This window comes from Phocoena phocoena, chromosome 2 (assembly GCF_963924675.1).
Source record: "Phocoena phocoena chromosome 2, mPhoPho1.1, whole genome shotgun sequence".
In the NCBI taxonomy this organism is placed as follows: Eukaryota; Metazoa; Chordata; class Mammalia; order Artiodactyla; family Phocoenidae; genus Phocoena; species Phocoena phocoena.
Genome location: NC_089220.1, coordinates 109919388 through 109943355, shown reverse-complemented (window position 1 = coordinate 109943355; position 23968 = coordinate 109919388). Strand labels below are relative to the sequence as shown.

Here is a 23968-nt window from a genome sequence, read left to right as displayed (position 1 = left end):
AAAAACTACACATAGAACTACCATATGACCCAGCAATCCCACTCCTGGGCATACGCGCTGAGAAAACCATAACGCATCCTAATTTTAAGGTGCAGGAGCAAGCTCACAATTACCTCACAGCAAGAAGTCAAGGAGAACTAGGGGATCGAATTGCACTGATTTGTTTATCCAGGAGCACTCTTCTGTCAGGTTCAGACGACTATATGCAGTCATTGCTATAAATACAGACCTGTCTGCTCTCAGCTCTGCAGGAGTATAAGGAGATCCAAAAGGTGGTCTCTTTTTCCTTGAAAAGGGGTGACTAAAGTCCCTATGAGATTCTTACTGATAAGATCACCAAGAGAGGGAGGCCTAGAAGATGCTCTTAAAAATAGACTAGTGCATTATGAAACAAGCACTTTATTGTTCCGAAGCACTTTCACACACATTATAGCCTCTAACCCTCACAGCCACCCTAGAGAAAGGAGGTATCATCCCCATTTCTCAGAGGAGGCAAGTGGGGTACAGAGAATTTAAGTGACTAGCTCAAAGTTCCCTTATTAGTAAGAGGAAAATCCAGCTCTTTCTTGCTCTGTTACTTACTAGTTGGGTGTTCAGAACTTTTATTACACATGCATGGCCTTACGGAATGCTCCTCACTGGCGTGTACTTGCCATTGTGGGAACTGACTTTTTGGTTACCTTATTTCTTTTAGTCAGCTTAACTCTAAATCCCACAGCCTTACCTATTACATCATAGATGTAGTATGCATGTGTGCACGTGTATAGACACACACGCACACCCCATGCACACATGTAAGTACATGCTGGAGGACAACTGAGTTTTGTTTTCCTGTTTTATTCTTTCTAAGTGTACTTTTAAAAGATGAAAATCTTAGGTAGAGGTTGAAGGCTGATGTGATTCAGAAAAATTTGAGTATGTTAAATCACTTTTTTGGACTGCAGTCTGAGAAATAATTCAGTCCCAACAGAGGGGGAAAAAAGGGTTTTCCACTTTAAATGAACCATGTTTTCTTTTCTGAAAACATGATTTAATTTCTTTTATAAAAGAAGAGCGAAATAACTTTTTTGTCGTCTCCAGCTGTCAAACCTGCCTCCCGTACTTTTGCCCTGAAGCAAAAGGAAGGGACATCAGGTGACAAACCCCAAATTTCAACTAGTCACACAAATTACAGACCTTCCTATCATGATATCCTCTTGACTTTCTGCCTTTCCCCTACAGTGAAGAACAGACACAGTTTAAGTCAAAATGACTCTCATGGGCAATTTTACAAAGCAAATAGAAGGCACAGAGTCTCCCCCTCCCCCTCCGCCCACTTCCCCAGCTTCCCCCTCTGGGCCAGCCTGTTCCCTCTTTCCAGGCAGGCTGGAGCTAATAATCAGAAAGACCTTTCCCACCCCAGACAGTGATGCTCTGCTTGCCAAGGGCCCTGTTTGCTTTGAAGAAAGAGTTTGACAAAGTAAATATTTACAGAAACGACTATAATCAGATCCCTAGTCCCACTTCGAGGGGACAGGCAGAGAAGTATTTTCAAGAAAGGGTTTCTCCATGTGGCACCACACTGCCTGGTGGTGGGGACTGATCCAAGCTCTGTTCTGGGTTTATCATGAGTCCAGGCATATCACAGTCTTTCTCTTAGCCTTTTAACTTCCATGCTAGGAACTTTCCACAGAGTAATGAATAATTTCATTTACCGCTGAAGAGTCAATTCAGAAATGTACTAATTCGGGACCACGGGGAAGTCTTCAAATATTACTGCTTTTAGCAGTAGGGGAAAGCTTCATGAAGTCAACAGGGAAGAGATTAAAGGCAGGGCTAATTAGCACTCAGGAAATGTCATTATTTAAAATATATATATTTTTGAGATAGACCACTTATTGGCTAAAACACAGTCATATTTATATTACCTGTAGATCTGTTATCTAGAAACTGTGGAACCTGAGAGCTCGAACACAGTGAGAATCAAAACAGGTGCGCCTGCCTGTTCCCATTATGCACATTAGCCCATGGCCTTCGCACAGCCTGTTAAACAGCTGAATCTGAAACAATCATGGTGCAGGCCAAACACTAGCCTGCAGGCCTGTCTGTCTTGGGATTTGGCCATTTACATTGATTTTTTTTTTTAACCCATGTGTTTCATGAAACACAAATATTTGCCATGACAACTGGGGTGTCACATGACATACTGCTACATAAAAAGCTTGGAAATCTCTTAAGGGGAAACAGCCCACCAGTGCTGCAAATACAGTGAAAACATCTTGAGGATGATGTGGGCATTAAAAGATGAAGGTCTGGAAAGAACAGGTAACAGTTTCCTATGCAGACATAGTAGGATTAATTTCTTCTGTGCCACTCTTCAATTTCTCTTTCTTTTTTTTTTTTTAAAATGGGAGCAGCTGTAAACGTGACCACATAGAGTAAGCCCAGAAAAAAAGAACTCTGCCAGCTGTCTCCTTCTGTGGTGAAAAGTTTCAATTATTACTAGTCTGTCTTGTGGCTCATAAACATAAGAAAGCAAGCTACAAAAGTCCAGCACCTTTAAACCAGGAGAATCTCCATAAGGATGAGCGTGTTGTACTGTGAGGTCCTAATGTTAAAGAATACAGATTTCCTTTCCCTTCCGCATTAAGGTATCTGTAGAAAATCGGGGAACTTGCTGTATTATCCTATGCTTAAAGATAAATGAAACCTCACAATAACATACCCTATGCAACACAAATTTGAATATAAAGCAATAGTTTTGTATTCTGGACTCCTGGGCCCTTGACCAGCTAGCAGTAGAGATTGCCTCAGTCATTTAGTTAATCTCGAAATAATGCAACATGATGGAATTTTTTAGATCCTACTGATATTGTCATGGTGGAGTTTACCTGCATAACAATCTTCCCTTTTAAAGTCAAATGCATTCCAGCAGCAGCTGAAATAGTATTTATTTCTATGTGAAAGGCACAACTCGATAACATGTGAGTATTACCAAAAATCTCACTGAGAATATTGTAGATCAGAACAATTTTCTTTCGTTAGTTAGGAATATGAATACCTTTGATCTTTGTTTCCTGAGAGAGGGATTCTTCACTTCCGCTGGAATCGATTGTGTTCTCTGGGGTGTAGCGAAAGGGGCTGTGGATGGAAGTGGTGCAATGTTACCTCTTCCAGAAAGAGAGACTTATTCATTGGGTTGATGCTACTGGGTTTGCACCTTGAAAGTCAGATGGCTCTGTCACCCATTCACTGTTCACTACCAGTCGTTCTTGTATCAATTCAATGAAACATTTGTGATAATTGACTTCAAAAGGAAAGCAAAGAGCTTGGAAGGGCAACAGTTCCATCAGAACATAAGGTCAGCTCCCCTTATGCAAATTTCCTAGAGGAAAAGGCAGATTTTAAAAGCAAGCAATTTAGAGAGTTATCTTTGTCTTATATGATGTTTCGCTATAAGATTTCTTTAAATAGCCGTATTCCCAAGTTCACTTAAAAGGTAAATAAATATAACTATATAAGATGGACTATTCTAATGTATAGTCATTTAAAAAGAAAATTCTAAAGAATTAAAATGGCTTCGGGTAAATAAAACAAGTGAAAAACACAAGTAAATATTATTTTTGAAATGAATTAAATCTATAAGCAGCAACTTTTGGAGAACACATCTAGTCCATGGCGGGTTAGCCTACATGCTAGACAATGCTTGGAAGAGAAATGGAATCTCTCCTGTTGCCTGGCAGCAAACCCAACTGCCCTTTACAGAAAAGCTCAAATTTGGCATTCTCAGGAGAGAAAAATCCTTACCCTACTCTAAGAAAGAGAAGAAATAATTTATTTAAATAGTTAATTCAGTCAAAGAAGTGAGGCTTCTTTCAACTCACTTCCTTACTCCACCCCTTTTCTGTCAGTTCTCTAACAACAATGTTAGGAAGAACTGACAGATATTCGTTAAATACAACACATCAGTATACGACTTAGAATTCCACTTTGAGGACTCAGTTCTCTCACATTGCCTCAAGTGGGCTGCAAGGAGTATCTTCAGCCATCTCTTTAAAAGTAGCAGGTAGTCCAGAGTCTTAGCACAAAAAAAATCACCTCCACAGAAGACATTTGTTGCATTGGACCAACCCCGTTTTACCATCTTCCTGGTTTCCCTGTCTTCCAGCGATCCTCCAGGACTGTGAGACTGCCCACCAACTTCCCTAAGGCTGGGCAATTGGCTATACGGTCAGTCCTCTGTATCCATGGATTCTGCATCCACGGATTCAACCAATTTCCATCTGCGGTTGGTTGAATCCACAGATGCAGAACCCGGGAATACAGAGGGCCAACTGTGCAATGCCATACTATAGGAGGGACTCGGGCATCCGCAGATTTGAGTATCCACTGGGGGTCCTGGGACCAATCCCCTGAGGATAGTGAGGGACAACTGTAGTGTGTGAAGACTCCATTTTCATCCTACAAGTTTTTGCCTTGACTTCTGTGCTGTCCTGCCCCACTGTCCACTTGAACCTGGCTCTCCCACTTTGAAGGTCAGTTCACACTGTATACCCAGGCTACTGTGAGTCCACAGATTCACCCGTAAAGCCTGTTATTCCTATTATCTGCAAGCTCAGTACACTTTTTGTTTAACTTTCAGGTTCCTGCAGACAAATGAGATTTATGGTTAAATTCCCATGATGAAACAAAATAGCAGCTGAGAAGTGGGCATGATTTTTAAAGGAATTTATTAAAATTTCAGTAAAATTTGGTAGAATGAAGATCTAAAAGATTTGTAATTTCACATGGATAATCCAGTTAATGGTATCTCTAAAAAATTATTTTGAGGGTTTTCTTAGTTACCTGCAGAAATTCTATCATTAAATGTATAACTTCATGTAGCCTTGGATTTTATGGGACACATGCATTTGAAAAATGTGTCTGCATCCTAAGGCACTGCCTGTTTTGCTACTCAGTTTCCCTTCTGGAAAAATCTGTTGGATAAATTTTGCCAGTGTCAGTGTCAGGGAAAAAAATCTTCTCTTTCTGGAGAAATTTGTATGTTTCTGTGGTAGTTATTGGCATGTGCCTCCCAAGAAGCCATCCCCCCTTCTTGCTTGCTGATTTTAGAACCTCAATTTTTTCAGGGTAACAACATCCCCAGCTTCTAGGGTTTCCAGATTTAGCAAAAAAAAAAAAATTTTTAAAGGGCACACAGTGAAATTTAAACTTTAGACAAGCAACAATGTTGTAGTATAAGTATGCCCCAGATATTAAATATATTTAATATCCATGAATGGATTAGACCAGAATTTCATGAATGCATTAGACCAAGCATAATTTATCATCCTAAGTATTTAGTATAAGTGTGTCCCAAATCCTAATCCTAATCCTATTCTTATCCCTGGACATTCACTTTCTCAGCCTTTCTTGTACCTAACAGTGGCCATGTGATCAGTGAGAAGTGAAGTCCATCCCGGGGCTTCTGGGCAGAGATTGGTGCCACTATTTTTCCCTCTTCCTGCCTGGAGTGTGTATGTTAAGGCCCACATCTGCAGGAGTCATCTTAGAGCTGTGAGTTAGCAAGCGTGAGGATGAAATGAAGCATGCTAAAGAAGGTAAAGCAGAGACTCGTTCTAACCCTGTGTATCAGCATCATCAGCACTAGAGTCCCTACTTCCTGATTCCTTATGAGATAAATGAACTCCTCATTGTTTAAGCCATGAGGTAGTTAGGGTTTCTGATATTTGCAGTCACATACATTCCTGACTGGTACCCCTCCCTCCCCCTCCTTATTCTCTCTATTCTGTGCTCTGTCTTACTGCATATGCAAGGGCCTCAGGAACAATGTTCAATAGTGATGGCAGTAATAATGATGGCAGTAGTGGTCATCCCTCAACTGCCTCTGCTTTTAATGAGGAAATAGAATATTTCTAAAGTTTCCCTACTAAGAACATTGTTTTCTGTGGGGTTTTGGTTGAAGACAATAATCAGGTTCAGAAAAGTCTCTTCTACTTCTACTGTGCCCAGAAGTTTTTTCTTGTTATTAATGTAGAATTGTATTGTATGATTTTTAAATTTTAGTTATGTATTGAGACGATCACAGGGTTTTTTCTTTTTTAATCTGTTAATGTGGTGAATTGTATTGTTACATGTTTCTAATGTTGAATCTTCCTCACATTCTTCCTTGATCATGATGAATGTAAAAAACATACTGCTAACTTTTATTTAGAATGTTTACCTTTATGTTCCTGAGATTGATTTATATATATTTTTTCTTGCGGTGTCCTCATCCACTTTTGGTACCAAAGTAGCATCATAAAATCAGTTGGTAAGCGTTCCTTCTTCTCTTTTACTATGGAATAGTTTAATATAAGAATTACCTGACCCTTTAAAGTTGGTAAAACTTCCCTATAAAAGACCTGAGGCCCTTTTTGTTTGGTATATTTGTGTGTGTGTGCATGTGTGCACATGTCCATGTGGAAGACAGATATTTTTGACTACCAAATCAAACTATCTAATGGTATTGTTTTCTTTAAGTTTTCGATTTTTTCTTTAGTTAACTTTGGTAATTTAGATTTTTCTAGGAAATTTTTCACTTTGTTTTTAAAAATGTATTGGTATTAAGTTACCATATTATGTTTTTTAAAAATTCTACCTGTCTGTAGTTTCTGCCTTTTTTCATTTCATATTATTTATTTGTTCCTTCCCTTTTTAAAAATTACAGCTTTATTGAAGTATAATTGACAAATGAAATTGTAAGATATTTAAAGTGAACATTGTGATGATATATTTGATATATATATATATTTGAAAGGATTCCCCCACCCCTCAAACCCTGGCAACCTTTTTCTACTCAGTGTTTCTACGAGTTTGATTTTTTTTTTTTTTTTTAGATTCCACATATAAGCTATACCATGTGGTATTTGTCTTTCTCTGTCAGGCTTATTTCAGTTAGCATTAATACCCTCCAGATTCATCCATGTTGTCCAAATGGCAGAATTTCCTTCTTTTTTAAGACTGAATAATATCCCACTATAAATATATGACATTAAGTTGTGTCTATACCTTGGCTATTGTGAATAATGCTGCAATGAACATGGGAGTACAGATATCTCTGGAGATAATGACTTCGTTTCCTTTGGATATATACCCAGAAGCAAAATTGCTGAATCATGTGGTGGCTCTATTCTTAAGGTATTGAGAAACCTCCATATTGTTTTCCATAGCAGCTTTACCAGTTTATATTCCTACCAACAGTGTACACTGATTCCCTTTTCTCCATATCCTCATTGGCATTTGTTATCTCTTGTCTTTCGGATAAAAGCCATTCAAACAGGTGTGAGGTGATACTTCATTGTTGTTTTCATTTGCATTTTGCTGATGATTATGACATTGATCACCTTTTCATGTCCCTGTTGGATTTGTTTGTCTTTTTTGAAAAATGTCTATTCAGGTCCTTTGCCCATGAAAAGATTTGGGTTATTTGTTTTTTTGCTATTGAGTTCTATGAGTTTCTTGTATATTTTGTGTATTAGCCCTTTATTAGATATGTGGTTTGCATATATTTTATCCCATTCCACAGGTTGCTTTTTCATTTTGTTGATAATTTCCTTTGCTGTGCAGAAACTTTTTAATTTGATGTAGCCTAACTTGTTTATTTTTGCATTGGTTGCCTTTGCTTTTGGTGTCAAATCAAAAAAAAAAAATCATTTCCAAGAGCTTATCCTCTATGCTTTTTCCTTAGGAGTTTTATGGTTTCACATCTAATGTTCAAGTCTTTAATCCATTTTGAGTCAATTTTTGTGTATGATATGAGATAAGGGCCCACTCTTATTCTTCTTAACGTGGCTGTCTAGTTTTCCCAACGCTATTTATTGAAGAGATTAACCTTTCCCCATTGTATATTTTTCAATTCTTTGCAAAAATTAATTGGCCATAAAAGCATGAGTTTATTTCTGGGCTCTCTGTTTGGTTCCATAGATCTATGTGTCTGTTTTTATGCCAATAACATGCTGTTTTGGTTACTATAGCTTTGTAATATCGTTTGGAATCAGGAAATGTGATGCCTCCAGTTTTGTTCTTCTTCCTCAAGATTATTTTCACTATTTGGTGCCTCTTGTGGTTCTATATGAATATTAGGATTATTTTTTCTATTTCTGTGAAAAATGCTATTGGGTTTTTAATAGGGATTGCATTGAATCTGCAGATTGCTTTGGACAGTATGACCATTTTAACAATACTAATTCTTCCAGTCCATGAACACAGAATAGCTTTCCAGTTATTTGTGTCAACTTCTTTCATCAATGTTTTACAGTTTTCATTAAGTACATTATTGTTTTTGGTGCTGTTGTAAATGGGACTGTTTTCTTAATTTCTCTTTCTGATAGTTGTTAGTGTATAAAAATGCAACTGATTTTTGTATAGTGATTTTTGTATACTGCAACTTTACTGAATTCATTGATTAGTTTCAACCATTTTTTGGTAGTAACTTTAGGGTTTTCAATATATATTATGTTATCTGCAGAGATAGTTTTACTTCTTCCTTTCTGATTTAGATGCCTTTTATTTCTTTTTCTTGCCTAATACCTCTGGTTAGGACTTCCACAACTATGTTGAATAAAAGTGGCAAGACTGGGCATCCTTGTCTCATGCCTGATCTTAGAGGAAAAACTTTTAGCTTTTTTTGTGTGTGTGTGGTATGCGTGCCTCTCACTGTTGTGGCCTCTCCTGTTGCAGAGCACAGGCTCTGGAATGCAGGCTCAGCGGCCATGGCTCACGGGCCCAGACACTCCGCGGCATGTGGGATCTTCCCGGACCGGGGCACGAACCTGTGTCCCCTGCATCGGCAGGCAGACTCTCAACCACTGTGCCACCAGGGAAGCCCTAGCTTTTAACTTTTGAGTATAATGTTAGCTGTGGTCTGTCATATATGGCATTTATTATGTTGAAGTATGTTTCTTCTATACCAGTTTTTTGAGAGTTTTTATCATGAAAGGATGTTGAATTTTCAAATGCTTTTTCTGCAGCTACTGAGATGATCATATGATTTTTATCCTTTGTTTTGTTAATGAGGTGTATCACATTTATTGATTTGCATATGTTGAACCATCCTTGCATCTCAGGGATAAATCCTCCTTGATTATGGTGTGTGATCCTTTTAATGTGCTGTTGAATTCACTTTGCTCATATTTTCTTGAGGATTTTTGCATCTGTGTTCACTGGGAATATTGGCCTGTTATTTTCTTTTCTTGTAGTGTCCTGGTCTGGCTTTGGTATGAGGGTAAATGAGTTTGGAAGTGTTCCCTCTTACTTTACTTTTTTGGAAGAATTTGAGAAGAATTGCTATTAATTTTTCTTTCAATGCTTGGTGGAATTCACCAGTAAACTCATCTGGTCCTGGACTTTTCTTTGTTGAGAGGTTTTGATTACTGGTTCAATCTCCTTGCTAATAATTGGTCTGTTCAGATTTTCGGTTTTTTCATGATTCAGACTTGGTAGATTTATGTTTCCAGGAATTTATCCATTTCTTCCATTTCTTCTGTCTAATTTTTTGGCATATAATTATTCATAGTTGTTTCTTATGAGCCTTAGTATTTCTGTGTTGTAATGTCTCCTCTTTCATTTCTGCTTTTATTTATTTGAGTTGTCTCTCTTTTTTTAGTCTAGCTAGAGGTTTGTATATTTGTTTATCTTTCCAAAAACAACTCTTATTTTTCATTGATAGTCTCCCTTGTCTTTCTGGTATCTATTTCATTTCTTTCCACTCTGGTCTTTGTTATTTCCTTCCTGTATCTTTTGGCTTAGTTTGTTCTTAGTGTAAAGTTCGGTTGTTTATTTCAGATTTTTCTTTTCTCTTAATGTTGACATTTATTGCTATAAACTTCTGTCTTAGAACTCCTTTTTTTGCATCCCATAAGCTTTGGTATGGTGTATTTCCATTTGTCTCACGATCTTTTAAAATTTCCCTTTGATTTCTTCTTTCACCCACTGGTTGTTCTGGAGTCTGTTGTTTAATCTGCACATATTTATGAATTTTCCAGTTTTTCTTTTGTAATTGATTTCTACTTTCATACCATTGTGTTTGGAAAAGAACCTTGGTGTGATTTCAGTTGTCTTAAGTTTATTAAGACTTGCTTTAATTTCTATTTCCCTAGTGATTAATGATGTTAAGCATACTTTCATATATCTATTTACCATTCATTTATGTTCTTTGGTAAAATGTCTGTTCAGATCTTTTGTCCATTATGTTATTGGGTTGCTTGTTTGTTTTTTTCTTTTCTCTTTTTAAAAGAAAATTTATTGAAGTATAGTTGATTTGCAGTATTGTGTTTAATTTTGGCTGTACAGCAAAGTGACTCAGTTATACATATATATATTATTTTTCATGTTCTTTTCCATCATGGTTTATCATAGGTATTTTATGTTTTCTTAATAGCTTTTACAATCTGTTTTTTTCCAGTGGATAGAGAAGGTATTTGGCTTTTATTTTATTTATTTTTTTATACAGCAGGTTCTTATTAGTTATCCATTTTATACATATTAGTGTATATATGTCAATCCCAATCTCCCAATTCATCCCACCGCTTTCCCCCTTGGTGTCCATACATTTGTTCTCTACATCTGTGTCTCAATTTCTGCCCTGCAAACCGGTTCATCTGTACCATTTTTCTAGGTTCTACATATATGCATTAATAAACAATATTTGTTGTTCTGTTTCTTTTTTATTGAACTCAAATATTATTTTTGAATTTTATTTTATTTTATTTTTATACAGCAGGTTCTTATTAGTCATCCATTTTATACACATCAGTGTATACATGTCAATCCCAACCTCCCAATTCATCACACCTCCACCCCCACCCACCACTGCTTTCCCCCCTTGGTGTCCATACGTTTGTTCTCTACATCTGTGTCTGAATTTCTGCCCTGTAAACCGGTTCATCTATACCATTATTCTAGGTTCCACATATATGCGTTAATATGTAATATTTGTTTTTCTCTTTCTGACTTACTTCACTCTGTATGACAGTCTCTAGATCCATCCACATGTCTACAAATGACCCAATTTCATTCCTTTTTATGGCTGAGTAACACTCCATTGTATATATGTACGACATCTTCTTTATCCATTCGTCTGTCGATGGGCATTTCCATGACCTGACTATTGTAAGTAGTGCTGCAATGAACATTGGGGTGCATGTGTGTTTTTGAATTATGGTTTTCTCTTAGTATATGCCCAGTAGTGGGATTGCTGGGTCATATGGTAATTCTACTTTTAGTTTTTTAAGGAACCTCCATACTGTTCTCCATAGTGGTTGTATCACTTTACATCCCACCAGCAGTGCAAGAGGGTTCCCTTTTCTCCACACCCTCTCCAGCATCTGTTGTTTGTAGATTTTCTGATGATGCCCATTCTAACTGGTATGAGGTGATACCTCATTATAGTTTTGATTTGCATTTCTCTAATAATTAGTGATGTTGAGCAACTTTTCATGTGCTTCTTGGCCATCTTATGCCTTCTTTGGAGAAATGTCTATTTAAGTCTTCTGCCCATTTTTGGATTGGGTTGTTTGTTTTTTTAATATTGAGCTGCATGAGCTGTTTATATATTTTGGAGATTACTCATTTGTCCATTGATTTGTTTGCAAATATTTTCTCCCATTCTGAGGATTATCTTTTTGTCTTGTTTGTAGTTTCCTTTGCTTTACAAAAGCTATTAAGTTTCATTAGGTCCCATTTGTTTTTATTTCCATTACTCTAGGAGGTGGATCAAAAAAGATCTTGCTGTGATTTATCTCAAAGAGTGTTCTTCCTATGTTTTCCTCTAAGAGTTTTATAGTGTCTGGCCTTACATTTAGGTCTTTAATCCATTTTGAGTTTATTTTTGTGTATGGTGTTAGGGAGTGTTCTAATTTCATTCTTTTACATGTAGCTGTCCAGTTTTCCCAGCACCACTTATTGAAGAGACTGTATTTTCTCCATTGTATATGCTTGCCTCCTTTCTCATAGATTAGTTGACCATAGGTGCATGGGTTTATATCTGGGCTTTCTACCTTGTTCCATTGATCTATGTTTCTGTGCCAGTACCATATTGTCTTGATTACTGTAGCTTTGTAGTATAGTCTGAAGTCAGGGAGTCTGATTCCTCCAGCTCCGCTTTTTCCCCTCAAGACTGCTTTGGCTATTCGGGGTCTTTTGTGTCTCCATACAAATTTTAAGATTTTTTGTTCTAGTTCCGTAAAAAATGCCATTGGTAATTTAATAGGGATTGAATTGAATCTGTAGATTGCTTTGGGTAGTATAGTCATTTTCACAATATTGATTCTTCCAATCTGAGAACATGCTATATCTCTCCATCTGTTGGTGTCATCTTTCATTTCTTTCATCAGTGTCTTATAGTTTTCTGCATACAGGTCTTCTGTCTCCTTAGGTAGGTTTTTTTTTGTTTATTTTTTTTGTGTGGTATGCGGGCCTCTCACTGTTGTGGCCTCTCCCGTTGCGGAGCACAGGCTCCAGACACACAGGCTCCGGACACGCAGGCTCAGCGGCCATGGTTCACGGACGCAACCGCTCTGTGGCATGTGGGATCTTCCTGGACCAGGGCACGAACCCGTGTCCCGTGCATCGGCAGGCGGACTCTCAACCACTGTGCCACCAGGGAAGCCCTCCTTAGGTAGGTTTATTCCTAGGTATTTTACTCTTTTTGTTGCAATGGTAAATGGGAGTGTTTTCTTAATTTCTCTTTCAGATTTTTCATCATTAGTGTATAGGAATGCAAGAGATGTCTGTGCATTAATTTTGTATCCTGCAACTTTACCAAATTCATTGATTAGCTCTGGTAGTTGTCTGGTGGCATTTTTAGGATTCTCTATGTATAATATCATGTCATCTGCAAACAGTGACAGTTTTACTTCTTCTTTTCCAATTTGTATTCCTTTTATTTCTTTTTCTTCTCTGATTGCCATGGCTAGGACTTCCAAAATTATTTTGAATAATAGTGGTGAGAGTGGACATCCTTGTCTTGTTCCTGATCGTAGAGGAAATGCTTTCAGTTTTTACCATTGAGAATGATGTTTGCTGTGGGTTTGTCATATATGGCGTTTATTATGTTGAAGTAGGTTCCCTCTATGCCCCCTTTCTGGAGAGTTTTTATCATAAATTGGTTTTGAATTTTGTCAAAAGCTTTTTCTGCATCTATTGAGATGATCATATGGTTTTTATTATTTAAATTGTTAATATGGTGTATCACATTGATTGATTTGCACATATTGAAGAATCCTTGCATCCCTGGGATAAATCCCACTTGATCAGGGTGTATGATCCTTTTAATGTGTTGTTGGATTCTGTTTCCTAGTATTTTGCTGAGGATTTTTGGATCTATATTCATCAATGATATTCGTCTGTAATTTTCTTTTTTTGTAGTATCGTTGTCTGGTTTTGGTATCAGGGTGATGGTGGCCTCATAGAATGAGCTTGGGAGTGTTCCTTCCTCTGCAATTTTTTGGAAGAGTTTGAGAAGGATGGGTGTTAGCTTTTCTCTAAATGTCTGATAGAATTCACCTGTGAAGCCTTCTGGTCCTGGACTTTGTTGGAAGATTTTTAATCACAGTTTCAATTTCATTACTTGTGATTGGTCTGTTCATATTTTCTATTTCTTCCTGGTTCAGTCTTGGAAGGTTATACCTTTCTAAGAAATTGTCCATTTCTCCAGGTTGTCCTTTTATTGGCATAGAGTTGCTTGTAGTAGTCTCTTAGGATGCCTTGTATTTCTGCACTGTCTGTTGTAACTTTTCCTTTTCCATTTCTAATTTTATTGATTTGAGTCCTCTCCCTCTTTTTCTTGATGAGTTTGGCTAAAGGTTTATCAATTTTGTTTATCTTCTCAAAGAACCAGCTTTTAGTTTTATTGATGTTTGCTATTGTTTTCTTTGATTCTATTTCAATTATTTCTGCTCTGATCTTTATGATTTCTTTCCTTCTGCTAATTTTGGGTTTTGTTTGTTCTTCTTTCTCTAGTTCCTTTAGGTGTAAAGTTAGATTGTTTATTTGAGATTTTTCTTGTTTCTTGAGGTAGGCTTGTATGGCTATAAACTTCCCTCTTAGAGCTGCTTTTGCTGCATCCCATAGGTTTTGGATCATCGTGTTTTCGTTGTCATTTGTCTCTAGGTATTTTTTAATTTCCTGTTTGAGTTCTTCAGTGATCTCTTGGTTATTTAGTAGTGTATTGTTTAGCTGCCATGTGTTTGTATTTTTAATGTTTTTTTCCCTGTAATTGATTTCTAATCTCATAGTGTTGTGGTCAGAAAAGATGCTTGATATGATTTCAATTTTCTTAAATTTACTGAGGTTTGATTTGTGACCCAATATGTGATCTATCCTGGAGAATGTTCCGTGTACACTTGAGAAGAAAGTGTAATCTGCTGTTTTTGGGTGGAATGTCCTATAAATATCAATTAAATCTATCTGGTCTGTTGTGTCATTTAAAGCTTGTGTTTCCTTATTAATTTTCTGTTTGGATGATCTGTCCATTGGTGTAAGTGAGGTGTTAAAGTCCCCCACTATTATTGTGTTACTGTCGATTTCCTCTTTTATAGCTGTTAGCAGTTGCCTTATGTATTGAGGTGCTCCTATGTTGGGTGCATATATATTTATAATTGTTATATCTTCTTCTTGGATTGATCCCTTGATCATTATGTAGTGTCCTTCCTCGTCTCTTGTAACATTCTTTATTTTAAAGTCTATCTTATCTGATATGAGTATTGCTACTCCAGCTTTCTTCTGATTTCCATTTGCATGGACTATCTTTTTCCATCCCCTCACTTTCAGTCTGTATGTGTCCTTAGGTCTGAAGTGGGTCTCTTGTAGACAGCATATATATGGGGTCTTGTTTTTATATCCATTCAGCAAGCCTGTGTCTTTTGGTTGGAGCATTTAATCCATTCACATTTAAGATAATTATCGATATGTATGTTCCTATTACCATTTTCTTAATTGTTATGGGTTTGTTTTTGTAGGTCCTTTTCTTCTCTTGTGTTTCCCACTTAGAGAAGTTCCTTTAGCATTTGTTGTAGAGCCGGTTTGGTGGTGCTGAATTCTCTTAGCTTTTGCTTGTCTGTAAAGCTTTTGATTTCTCCGTCGAATCTGAATGAGATCCTTGCTGGGTAGAGTAATCTTGATTGTAGGTTCTTCCCTTTCATCACTTTGAATATGTCATGCCACTCCCTTCTGGCTTGTAGAGTTTCTGCTGAGAAATCAACTGTTAACCTTATGGGAGTTCCCTTGTATGTTATTTGTCATTTTTCCCTTGTTGCTTTCAATAATTTTTCTTTGTATTTAATTTTTGTCAGTTTGATTACTATGTGTCTCGGCATATTTCTCCTTGGGTTTATCCTGTGTGGGCCTGTCTGCGCTTCCTGGACTTGGGTGACTATTTCCCTACCCATGTTAGGGAATTTTTCGACTATAATCTCTTCAAATATTTTCTCAGGTCCTTTCTCTCTCTCTTCTCCTTCTGGGACCCCTATGATGCGAATGTTGTTGCGTTTAATGATTTCCCAGAGGTCTCTTAGGCTGTCTTCATTTCTTTTCATTCTTTATTCTGTTCTGCAGCAGTGAATTCCACCATTCTGTCTTCCAACTCACTTATCTGTTCTTCTGCCTCAGTTATTATGCTATTGGTTCCTTCTAGTGTATTTTTCATTTTAGTTATTGTATTGTTCACCTCTGTTTGTTTGTTGTTTAATTCTTCTAGGTGTTTGTTCTTTACTTCTTCTAGGTCTTTGTTAAACATTTCTTGCATCTTCTTGATCTTTGCCTCCATTCTTTTTCCGAGGTCCTGGATCATCTTCAGTATCATTATTCTGAATCATATCATTATTCTGATAATCATATCATTATTCTCACAATGATAATCATATCATTATTCTGAATTCTTTTTCTGGAAGGCTGCGTATCTCCACTTCATTTAGTTGTTTTTCTGGGGTTTATCTTGTTCCTTCATCTGGTACATAGCCCTCTGTCTTTTCATCTTGTCTGTCTTTCTGTGAATGTGGTTTTTTTTCCACAGGCTGCAGGATTGTAGTTCTTCTTCCTTCTGTTGTCTGGTATTCGGCTTTTGGGAAGTCTGAGGTCTTCTGTAGCATTCAGTAGGTGTTCTGTAGGAGTTGTTCCACATGTAGATGTATTTTTGATGTATTTGTGGGGAAGAAGGTGATCTGCATATCTTACTCCTCCGCCATCTTGAAGCTCTGTCGGATTGCTTGTTTTCTTATTATTGAATTATGAGGGTTCTTTATATATTTTGGACAAAAAAATTCTTTATCAAGGATGTGTTTTGAAATTTTTACCCCAATTTGTAGCTTTTCTTTTCACCATCTTAACACTGTCTTTCAAAGAATAGAAGTTTTAAGTTTTGATTAAGGCCAAGATATTAGTTTTTCTACTCTTGTGGATTATGCTTTTCATGTGGCATCTAAGAAATCTTTGCTTAACCCAAGAAAACAAAGATTTTCCTCCTTTGTTTTCTTCTAAAAGTTTTATAGTTTTAGGCTTTACCCTGACTTCTATGATACATTTTGAATAAATCTTTGTATATGGTGCAAGGTGTGGGTCAAGGTTCTGTATATAGCTATCTTCAATTATTCAAGCATCATTTATTGAAAAGACTGTCCTTTCTCCATTGAATTGCCTTTGCAGTTTTGTGAAAAATCAGTGTATATGTGTGAACTCTCTATTCTGTTCCACTGACCGCTGTCTTTATCCTTTTCTGATACCACATTGTCCTGATAACTCTAGCTTTATACTAACTCAGATAACATGAATCCTCTGATGTTTTCTTTTTCAGAATTGTTTTGGTTATTATACCATCTTTACCTTTCCATACAAATTTTAGAATTGACTTGTTAATTTCTACCAAGAAAAGTCTACTGATCTTGATTTGGATTTCATTGAATTTCTAGACAATTTTGGGAGAATTAACATCATAACAATATCAAGTCTTCTAACCAGTAAACATGGCTTACCTTTCCATTTATTTAGGTCTTCTTTGAATTTTTTTCATTAGCATTTTGGAGTTTTCAGCATACGGATCTTGTACATATTTTTTAGTTTCATACCTAAGTATTTCATTTTTTGGTTTTATTTTAATGGTATTGTTTTTAAAATTCAATTTCCAATTGTTCCTTTCTAGTATATAGAAATTCAATTAATTTTGCATATTAACCTTGTATCCTGAAACCATGCTAACCTCCCTTATTCATTTTAGTGGCTTTGTGTTTGTGTGTGTGTGTGTTAGATTCTTTCAGATTTTCCATGTAGTAATCATTCTGTTTACAAAGAGGTTATTTTATTTCTTCTCTTTCCATCTGCATGCCTTTGTTTTTCTTACCTCATTGCATTGGCTAGGATATTCAGTACATGTTGAATAGATGTGGTGAGAGTGGATATTCTTGTATTATTCCTGATCTTAGGGAGAAAGCAGTTGGTTTTTCACCATTAAGTAAGATTTTAACTGTAGATATCCTATATCAGTCTGAGGAAGTTCCTTACATTCCTAGTTTGCTTAGGGCTTTCAATTCAAATGGATGTTGAATTTTATTTTATTTTTATTTATTGTGGTGGTCATATGATTTTTCTTCTTCAGTCTATTGATATGATGACTTACATTGACTTTTTAAAAATTATACCATCTCTTTTGTTTAGTTCTTTTTTTTCTTTTATTTAAACATCTTTATTGGAGTCTAATTGCTTTACAATGTTATATTAGTTTCTGCTGTATAATAAAGTGAATCATCTATATGTATACATATAACCCCATATCCCCTCCCTCTTTTGTCTCCCTACCACCCTCCCTATTTCACTCCTCTAGGTGGTCACAAAGCACTGAGCTGATCTCCCTGTGCTATGAAGCTACTTCCCACTAACTATCTATTTTACATTTGTTAGTGTATATATGTCCATGTCACTTTCTCACTTCATCCCACCTGACCCTTCCCCCTCCCTGTGTCCTCAAGTCCATTCTCTATGTCCTTATTCCTGTCCTGCCCCTAGGTTCTTCAAAACCATCTTTTTTTTCTAGATTCCATATATATGTGTTAGCGTACAGTATTTGTTTTTCTCTTTCTGATTTACTTACATTGACTTTTCAGTGTTGAGAAAGTCCTGCATTCCTGGGATAAACCCTACATGGTCATGATGTATTATCCTTGGTTAAGGTAGGGCTTGCCAGACTTCTCCTCTGTAAATTTTTAATTTTTCCCCTTTCCATACCCTATTATTTGGATATGAGTCATTAAGTCCAGCCCACATTCAAAGGAGGGAGAATTAAGCTCCACCTCCTGGAGGGAGGAATAACTACTTATATTATTTGAATTCTTCTGTAAGTAAGATTTATCACTTCTCCCCTCCTTCTATTTTAACTTCTCTATGTCTCTGTATTTAAAGTTAGTTTCTTGTAGACCACATATAGTTGAGTCTTTTTTATTTATCCAATCTGACAATCTGTGTCTTTTAACTGGTGTGTTTAGACCATTCACATTTATTATACAAAGAGTCTTCACTTTGTTCCATTCCAATAGGCACAAATTTGGTACCACTGTTTCGTTAAATAATACCAGTTCCCCAACAGCAGGGTTCAAATTTCAGTTACAATGGTATAGTAACTGTCAGTAATGGCATAAAGCACAAACTTTGCTGCTAGATCTTTGTTCCACAAATCATTATGTAAGTGAAAGGTGCATATCATGATCAGTGATTGGCCACTGTGTATCTGCTTTTGGGTTCACACACAGACTGCAAAGAATGTAGTGGTATTGCCTTCTTTTCTCTCAATGATAAATCCACATGATTTTTTACCAAAGTTGATAATTGAAAGGTAGAATCGGTTAACAAAGCTGAAAGTTCAGCAAAATACCCTGAAAACTGATAGTGCTGAAAGTGAAATAAAAATTGATTATAAGTAGAATTCTAGAAGAAATAGCTGACTATTGGAATGTTGATATTGCCACCATTCGCAAGACTCTGGTAATGCAGCCAGAGGAACTTTAAGGTTAACTTATTGACAAAAATGAGAAAAGTGGTTGTGATGAAAGGGTGAACATGTTCCAGAGGATGTGATGCCAGAAAAAAAAAAATCACATTAAAGAAACCCAGAAGTATTTCATAATATTGAAAGTACAGAGGATAAAATGTTGGAAACTGGGCATATAGTCAGTGTACAAATATACCTATTGATTTAAATTTTATTTAGCTCTCAGTATAATTACTAGAATACATTAAACTTTAATACTTAAAGTCAAGTATTCCATAGTCCAAATCTGGCCTGTAGCCTGTTTTTCTATGGTCCTCAAGCTAAGAAAGGTTTTTACAATTTTTAAGGGTTGCAAAAACAAAACAAAACAAAATAACAAGAATATGTACAGAGATTACATGTGGCATGCAGTGCTTATAATATTTTCTATCTGACCCTTAACATAAAGAGTTTGTTCACCCTTGCTTAAAACTGATTCTTACTTTTTAGTGCACTTGTTACTTTTGGTGAAAAATACATTTCCTTCTGTAAAGAGTAAATTTAAAATATGTGTGATATTAAGAAAAAACTGACAAAAAATAAAAGGAAATAGATAAATTTACAATCATAGTTTGAGACTTCAACATACCTCTCTTAGCAGTAGATGGAATAAATGGGCAAAAAAAATTAATAGAGACATAAATTTGAATAACATGATTAAGTTGACTTAACTGAATATATTCATAACACTGCACTTAATAAATGCAGAATATGTGCTCATCCAAGTTGATCATATGCAAAGACCAAGAAGCAAGTCAGATTTCAAATAATTGAAAGCATACATAGTATGTCCTCTAAACAATGGAGTTAGGCTGGAAATCAATAATAAAAAGGATACGTACAAAGTACTCAAATTTATATATTTCAAAATATTCCATGGGTTGAAGAAGAAATTGCAATGGAAATTAGAAAATGTTTTGAATTAAATGGTAATGGAAATATGACATAACAAACTTAGGGAATTTGGCTAAAGTAGTGCTTTGTGTGAAATTTATAACCTTCTGTTTATATATCAGAAACAAATAGCTGAAATTAATGAGCTAAGGGTGTGTAACAATAAGTTAAGAAAATAGGAAAATTAAACCTCGAAAAAGTAAACAGAAGGAAGAAATAATAAAGGTAAGAGCAGATACCAATAAAATAGAAAACAAATATCTAGTAGAAAGAATCAGTAACATCAAAATTTGGTTGTTTGAAAATAATAATAAAATGAATAAACTCCTAGAGAGACCAATCAAGGAAAAAACAGAAAGGCGTAAATAACCAACATCAGGAATGAAAATGTACATCACCACAGGTTTTACAGGTGTTACAAAAATAATTAGAGGATATTATAAACAACCTTATTCCAATAAATTTGAAGGTTTAAACAAAATGGACAAATTTCTTAGACAAAGTTAATTTACTGAACTGAAACAGACAAAAGAGATAATCAAAATAGTCCTATACCTGTTAAAGAAATTAAACCTACAATTATAAACCTACTCCCAAAGAAAACTACAAATTCAAATGGCTTCACTGGTAAATTCTTCCAAACTTATTTCTTTAAGAAAGAAATATAACCAATTTTATCCAAACTCTTCCAGAGAATATAAAAAGAGATAGTACTCACTCACTGAAGGCAAAACTAACCTGGATACTAAAACCTAAGGAAAACATAGGAAAGGGAAAATTTAGGACAGCCTCATGCATCAACAACAATGGTAAACAAAATATTAGCAAATGAAATCTAGCAATACATAAACAGGATGATATATCATAGCTAATTTGGCTTATTCCTCAGATGCATAGGGAATTAATAGGGGTGTCAGAGGAACCAGATAAAACAGATTAAATAAGAACCAGAGTCTTATAACATAATACCCACAATGTCAAAGTTTCTATTGAAAACCACTCACCATACCAAGAACCAGGAAGATGTTAAACTGAATAATAAAACAAGGAATAGATACCAGCACTGAGATAACAGAGATCTTAGAATTTACCTGACAAAAGTTTTAAAGTAGCCATCATAAAAATGTTCCACAAGCAATTACAGAAACACTTGAAACAAATGAAAAAATATAAAAACTCAGCAAAGAAATAGAAAGATTCCACAAAGAAATAGAACATATAAAGAGGAACCAAGTTGAATTTTTAAATTGTGTTAAAATACACATAACAGGGGCTTCCCTAGTGGCGCAGTGGTTAAACTCATGCTCCCAATGCAGGGGGTCTGGCTTCCACCCCTGGTCAGGGAACCAGATCCCACATGCATGCTGCAACTAAGAGTTTGCATGCCACAACTATGGAGCCCACCTGCCTCAACTGAGCCCATGTGCCACAACTAAGGAGCTGGCAAGCTGCAACTAAGGAGCATGCCTGCTGCAATTAAGACCCGGCACAACCAAATAAATAAAGTATTTTAAAAAATACATGTAACAGGGAATTCTCTGGTGATGCAGTTGTTAGGACTCAGCACTTTCATTGCTGTGGTCCGGGTTCAGTCCCTGGTTGGGGGACTAAGATCCCACAGGCTGCGTGGTGTGGCAAAAAACAAACAAAGAAACAAAAGAAAAACCCCACAATACGTTTACCATCTTAACCATTTTTAAGTGTATATTTTTTAACAAATTGAAATTTTGGAACAGAAAACTATGGTCATCTGAATACAAATTCAGTGGATGGCTCAACAACAGAATGTAGGAGGCAGGGGAATCAATGAGCTAGAACAGCGGTCCCCAACCTTTTGGGCACCAGGGACCGGTTTTGTGGAAGACAATTTTTGCACAGATGGGGTGGGGGGATGCTTCAGGTGGTAATGCGAGTGATGGGGAGGGATGGGGAGCGGCAGACAGAGCTTCACTTGCTCGCTCACCTGCCAGTCTCCTCCTGCTGTGCAGCCTGGTTCCTAACTGGCCATGGACCGGAAATGGACTGGTACCGGTCTGCGGCCTGGGGGCTGGGGACCCCTGAACTAGAAGACAGAAAAATAGAGATTACCCAGTCTGATCAATGGAGAGAAAATAGACTAGGGGGAAGAGATTAACAGAGACTCAAGGACTTGTGGGATTGTAGGAAGAGATCTAACATTTGTATCATTGTAGCCCAGAAGGAGAAACAATAGAGGGCAAAGCTGAAAAAAGTACTCAAAGAAATACTGGCTGAAAACTTCCAAAATTTGGGAAAATATATAAACCTACAGCTTCAAGATGAGCCAAACCCAAACAGGATCAAACCAAAGAAATCCACGCTAAGACACAGTCAGACTTCTAAAAACTAAAGACAGAGAAAAATCTTGAAAGCAGGAAGAGAAAAACAACACCTTACCTACATGAGGAAAAAATTCAAAAGACAGTGGATTTCTCATCAGAAACCATGGAGAAGAAAAGAAAGTGGCACAGTTTTTTTAAGTGCTGAAAGAAAAGCATTGTCAACCCAGAATCTTATATCTAGTGAAGATATCCTTTAGGAATAAAGGAGAAATCAAGACATTCTAAGATGAAGAAAAATTAAGATAATTTAGGGTCACTAGTATAATGACCCTAAGCAATGGCTAAAGAAAATTCTCTCAATTGAAGGGAAATGATAAAAGAAGGAATCTTTGCACATCAGAAAAGAAGAAAGAACATGGTAAAACAAAAATATGGGTAAAAACAATAGACTTCCTTTTTCCTCTTGAGTTTTCTAAGTTATATATGATGTTTGAAACAAAAATTATAACACTGTCTGATGTGGCTCTAAGTGTATGTAGAGGAAATAAGCATGCAACTACCATGGGATCCAGCAATTATGCTCTGGGCATTTATCTTAAAGAAATGAAAACATATGTTCATACAAAAACCTGTACACAAATGTTTATAGCAACTTTATTCATAGTAGCCCCAAACTGGAAACAACCCATACATCCTTCAGCTGGTGAATGGTTTAACAACTGTGGTACACTCATACTGTGGATTACTAGTCAGCAGTAAAAAGGTATAAACTACTGATATAAGCAACAACCTGGATAAAATCTCCAGAGAATTATGCTGAGTGAAAAAAAAAAAAATCCGGGCTTCCCTGGTGGCGCAGTGGTTGAGAGTCCGCCTGCCGCTGCAGGGGATGCAGGTTCGTGCCCCAGTCCGGGAAGATCGCACATGCCGCAGAGCTGCTGGGCCCATGAGCCATGGCCGCTGAGCCTGCGCGTCCGGAGCCTGTGCTCCACATCAGGAGAGGCCACAGGAGTGAGAGGCCCGCGTACCGCAAAAAAAAAAAAAAAAAAAAAAAAATCCCAAAATGTTACACATCGTATGAGTCCATTTATCTAACATATTTGAAATGATAAAATTATAGAAATGGAGAACAGATGAGTGGTTGCCAGGGTTTAAAGGGGTGTGGGGTGAGAGGGGAGCGGCTGTGGCTATAAAAAGACAACATGAGGAAATGTTGTGGTGAAAATTGTGAAAATGTTCAGTATCTTGGCTGAATCAATATTTCAGTCATCATATTGTACTATAGTTTGGCAGTATATTATTATTGGGAAAAATTGAGTTAAGAGACAAAGGAGCTCGTTGTATTATTTCTTACAACTGCATGTGAATCTATAATTATCTCAAAATCAAAAGTTTAGTTAAAAACAAAGACACCAGTAGGAGAATGAAATACCAAGCCATAGAATAAAAAAATTATTTGTAATACATATAACTGATAAAAAATTAGTACCCAGAATACATACATAATTCCTACAAATAAGAAAAAGAAAGACAACCCATTAAAAAAGAAAAAAGAAATGTTAAAGTTCTAAATCACTTTACAAAAGAAGGTATTCAAATGACCAATACACATATCAAAACAACTGCACAACTTTATGGGTGATCAGGGAAATAGAAATTAAACCCACAAAGAGCTACCACAACAGAGTCTTCAGGATGGCAAAACAAACAAACAAAAGGAAATATCAAGTGTTGACAAAGATAT

At 36.4% G+C, this 23968-nt stretch overlaps 1 protein-coding gene across 5 annotated transcripts in view; it reads right to left on the bottom strand.

Moving 5' to 3' along the window:
* Positions 1 to 23968, bottom strand: part of IQCH (IQ motif containing H) — a 212359-nt gene that overhangs the window by 113811 nt on the left and 74580 nt on the right. For all 5 annotated transcript variants that reach the window (XM_065871349.1, XM_065871350.1, XM_065871351.1 and 2 more), the window contains 2 exons: positions 3041 to 3120; positions 1177 to 1215 (listed from right to left, as the gene is read on the bottom strand). In XM_065871349.1, the coding sequence (XP_065727421.1) occupies positions 1177 to 1215; positions 3041 to 3120 (119 nt within the window). The remainder of the gene's footprint in view (positions 1 to 1176; positions 1216 to 3040; positions 3121 to 23968) is intronic.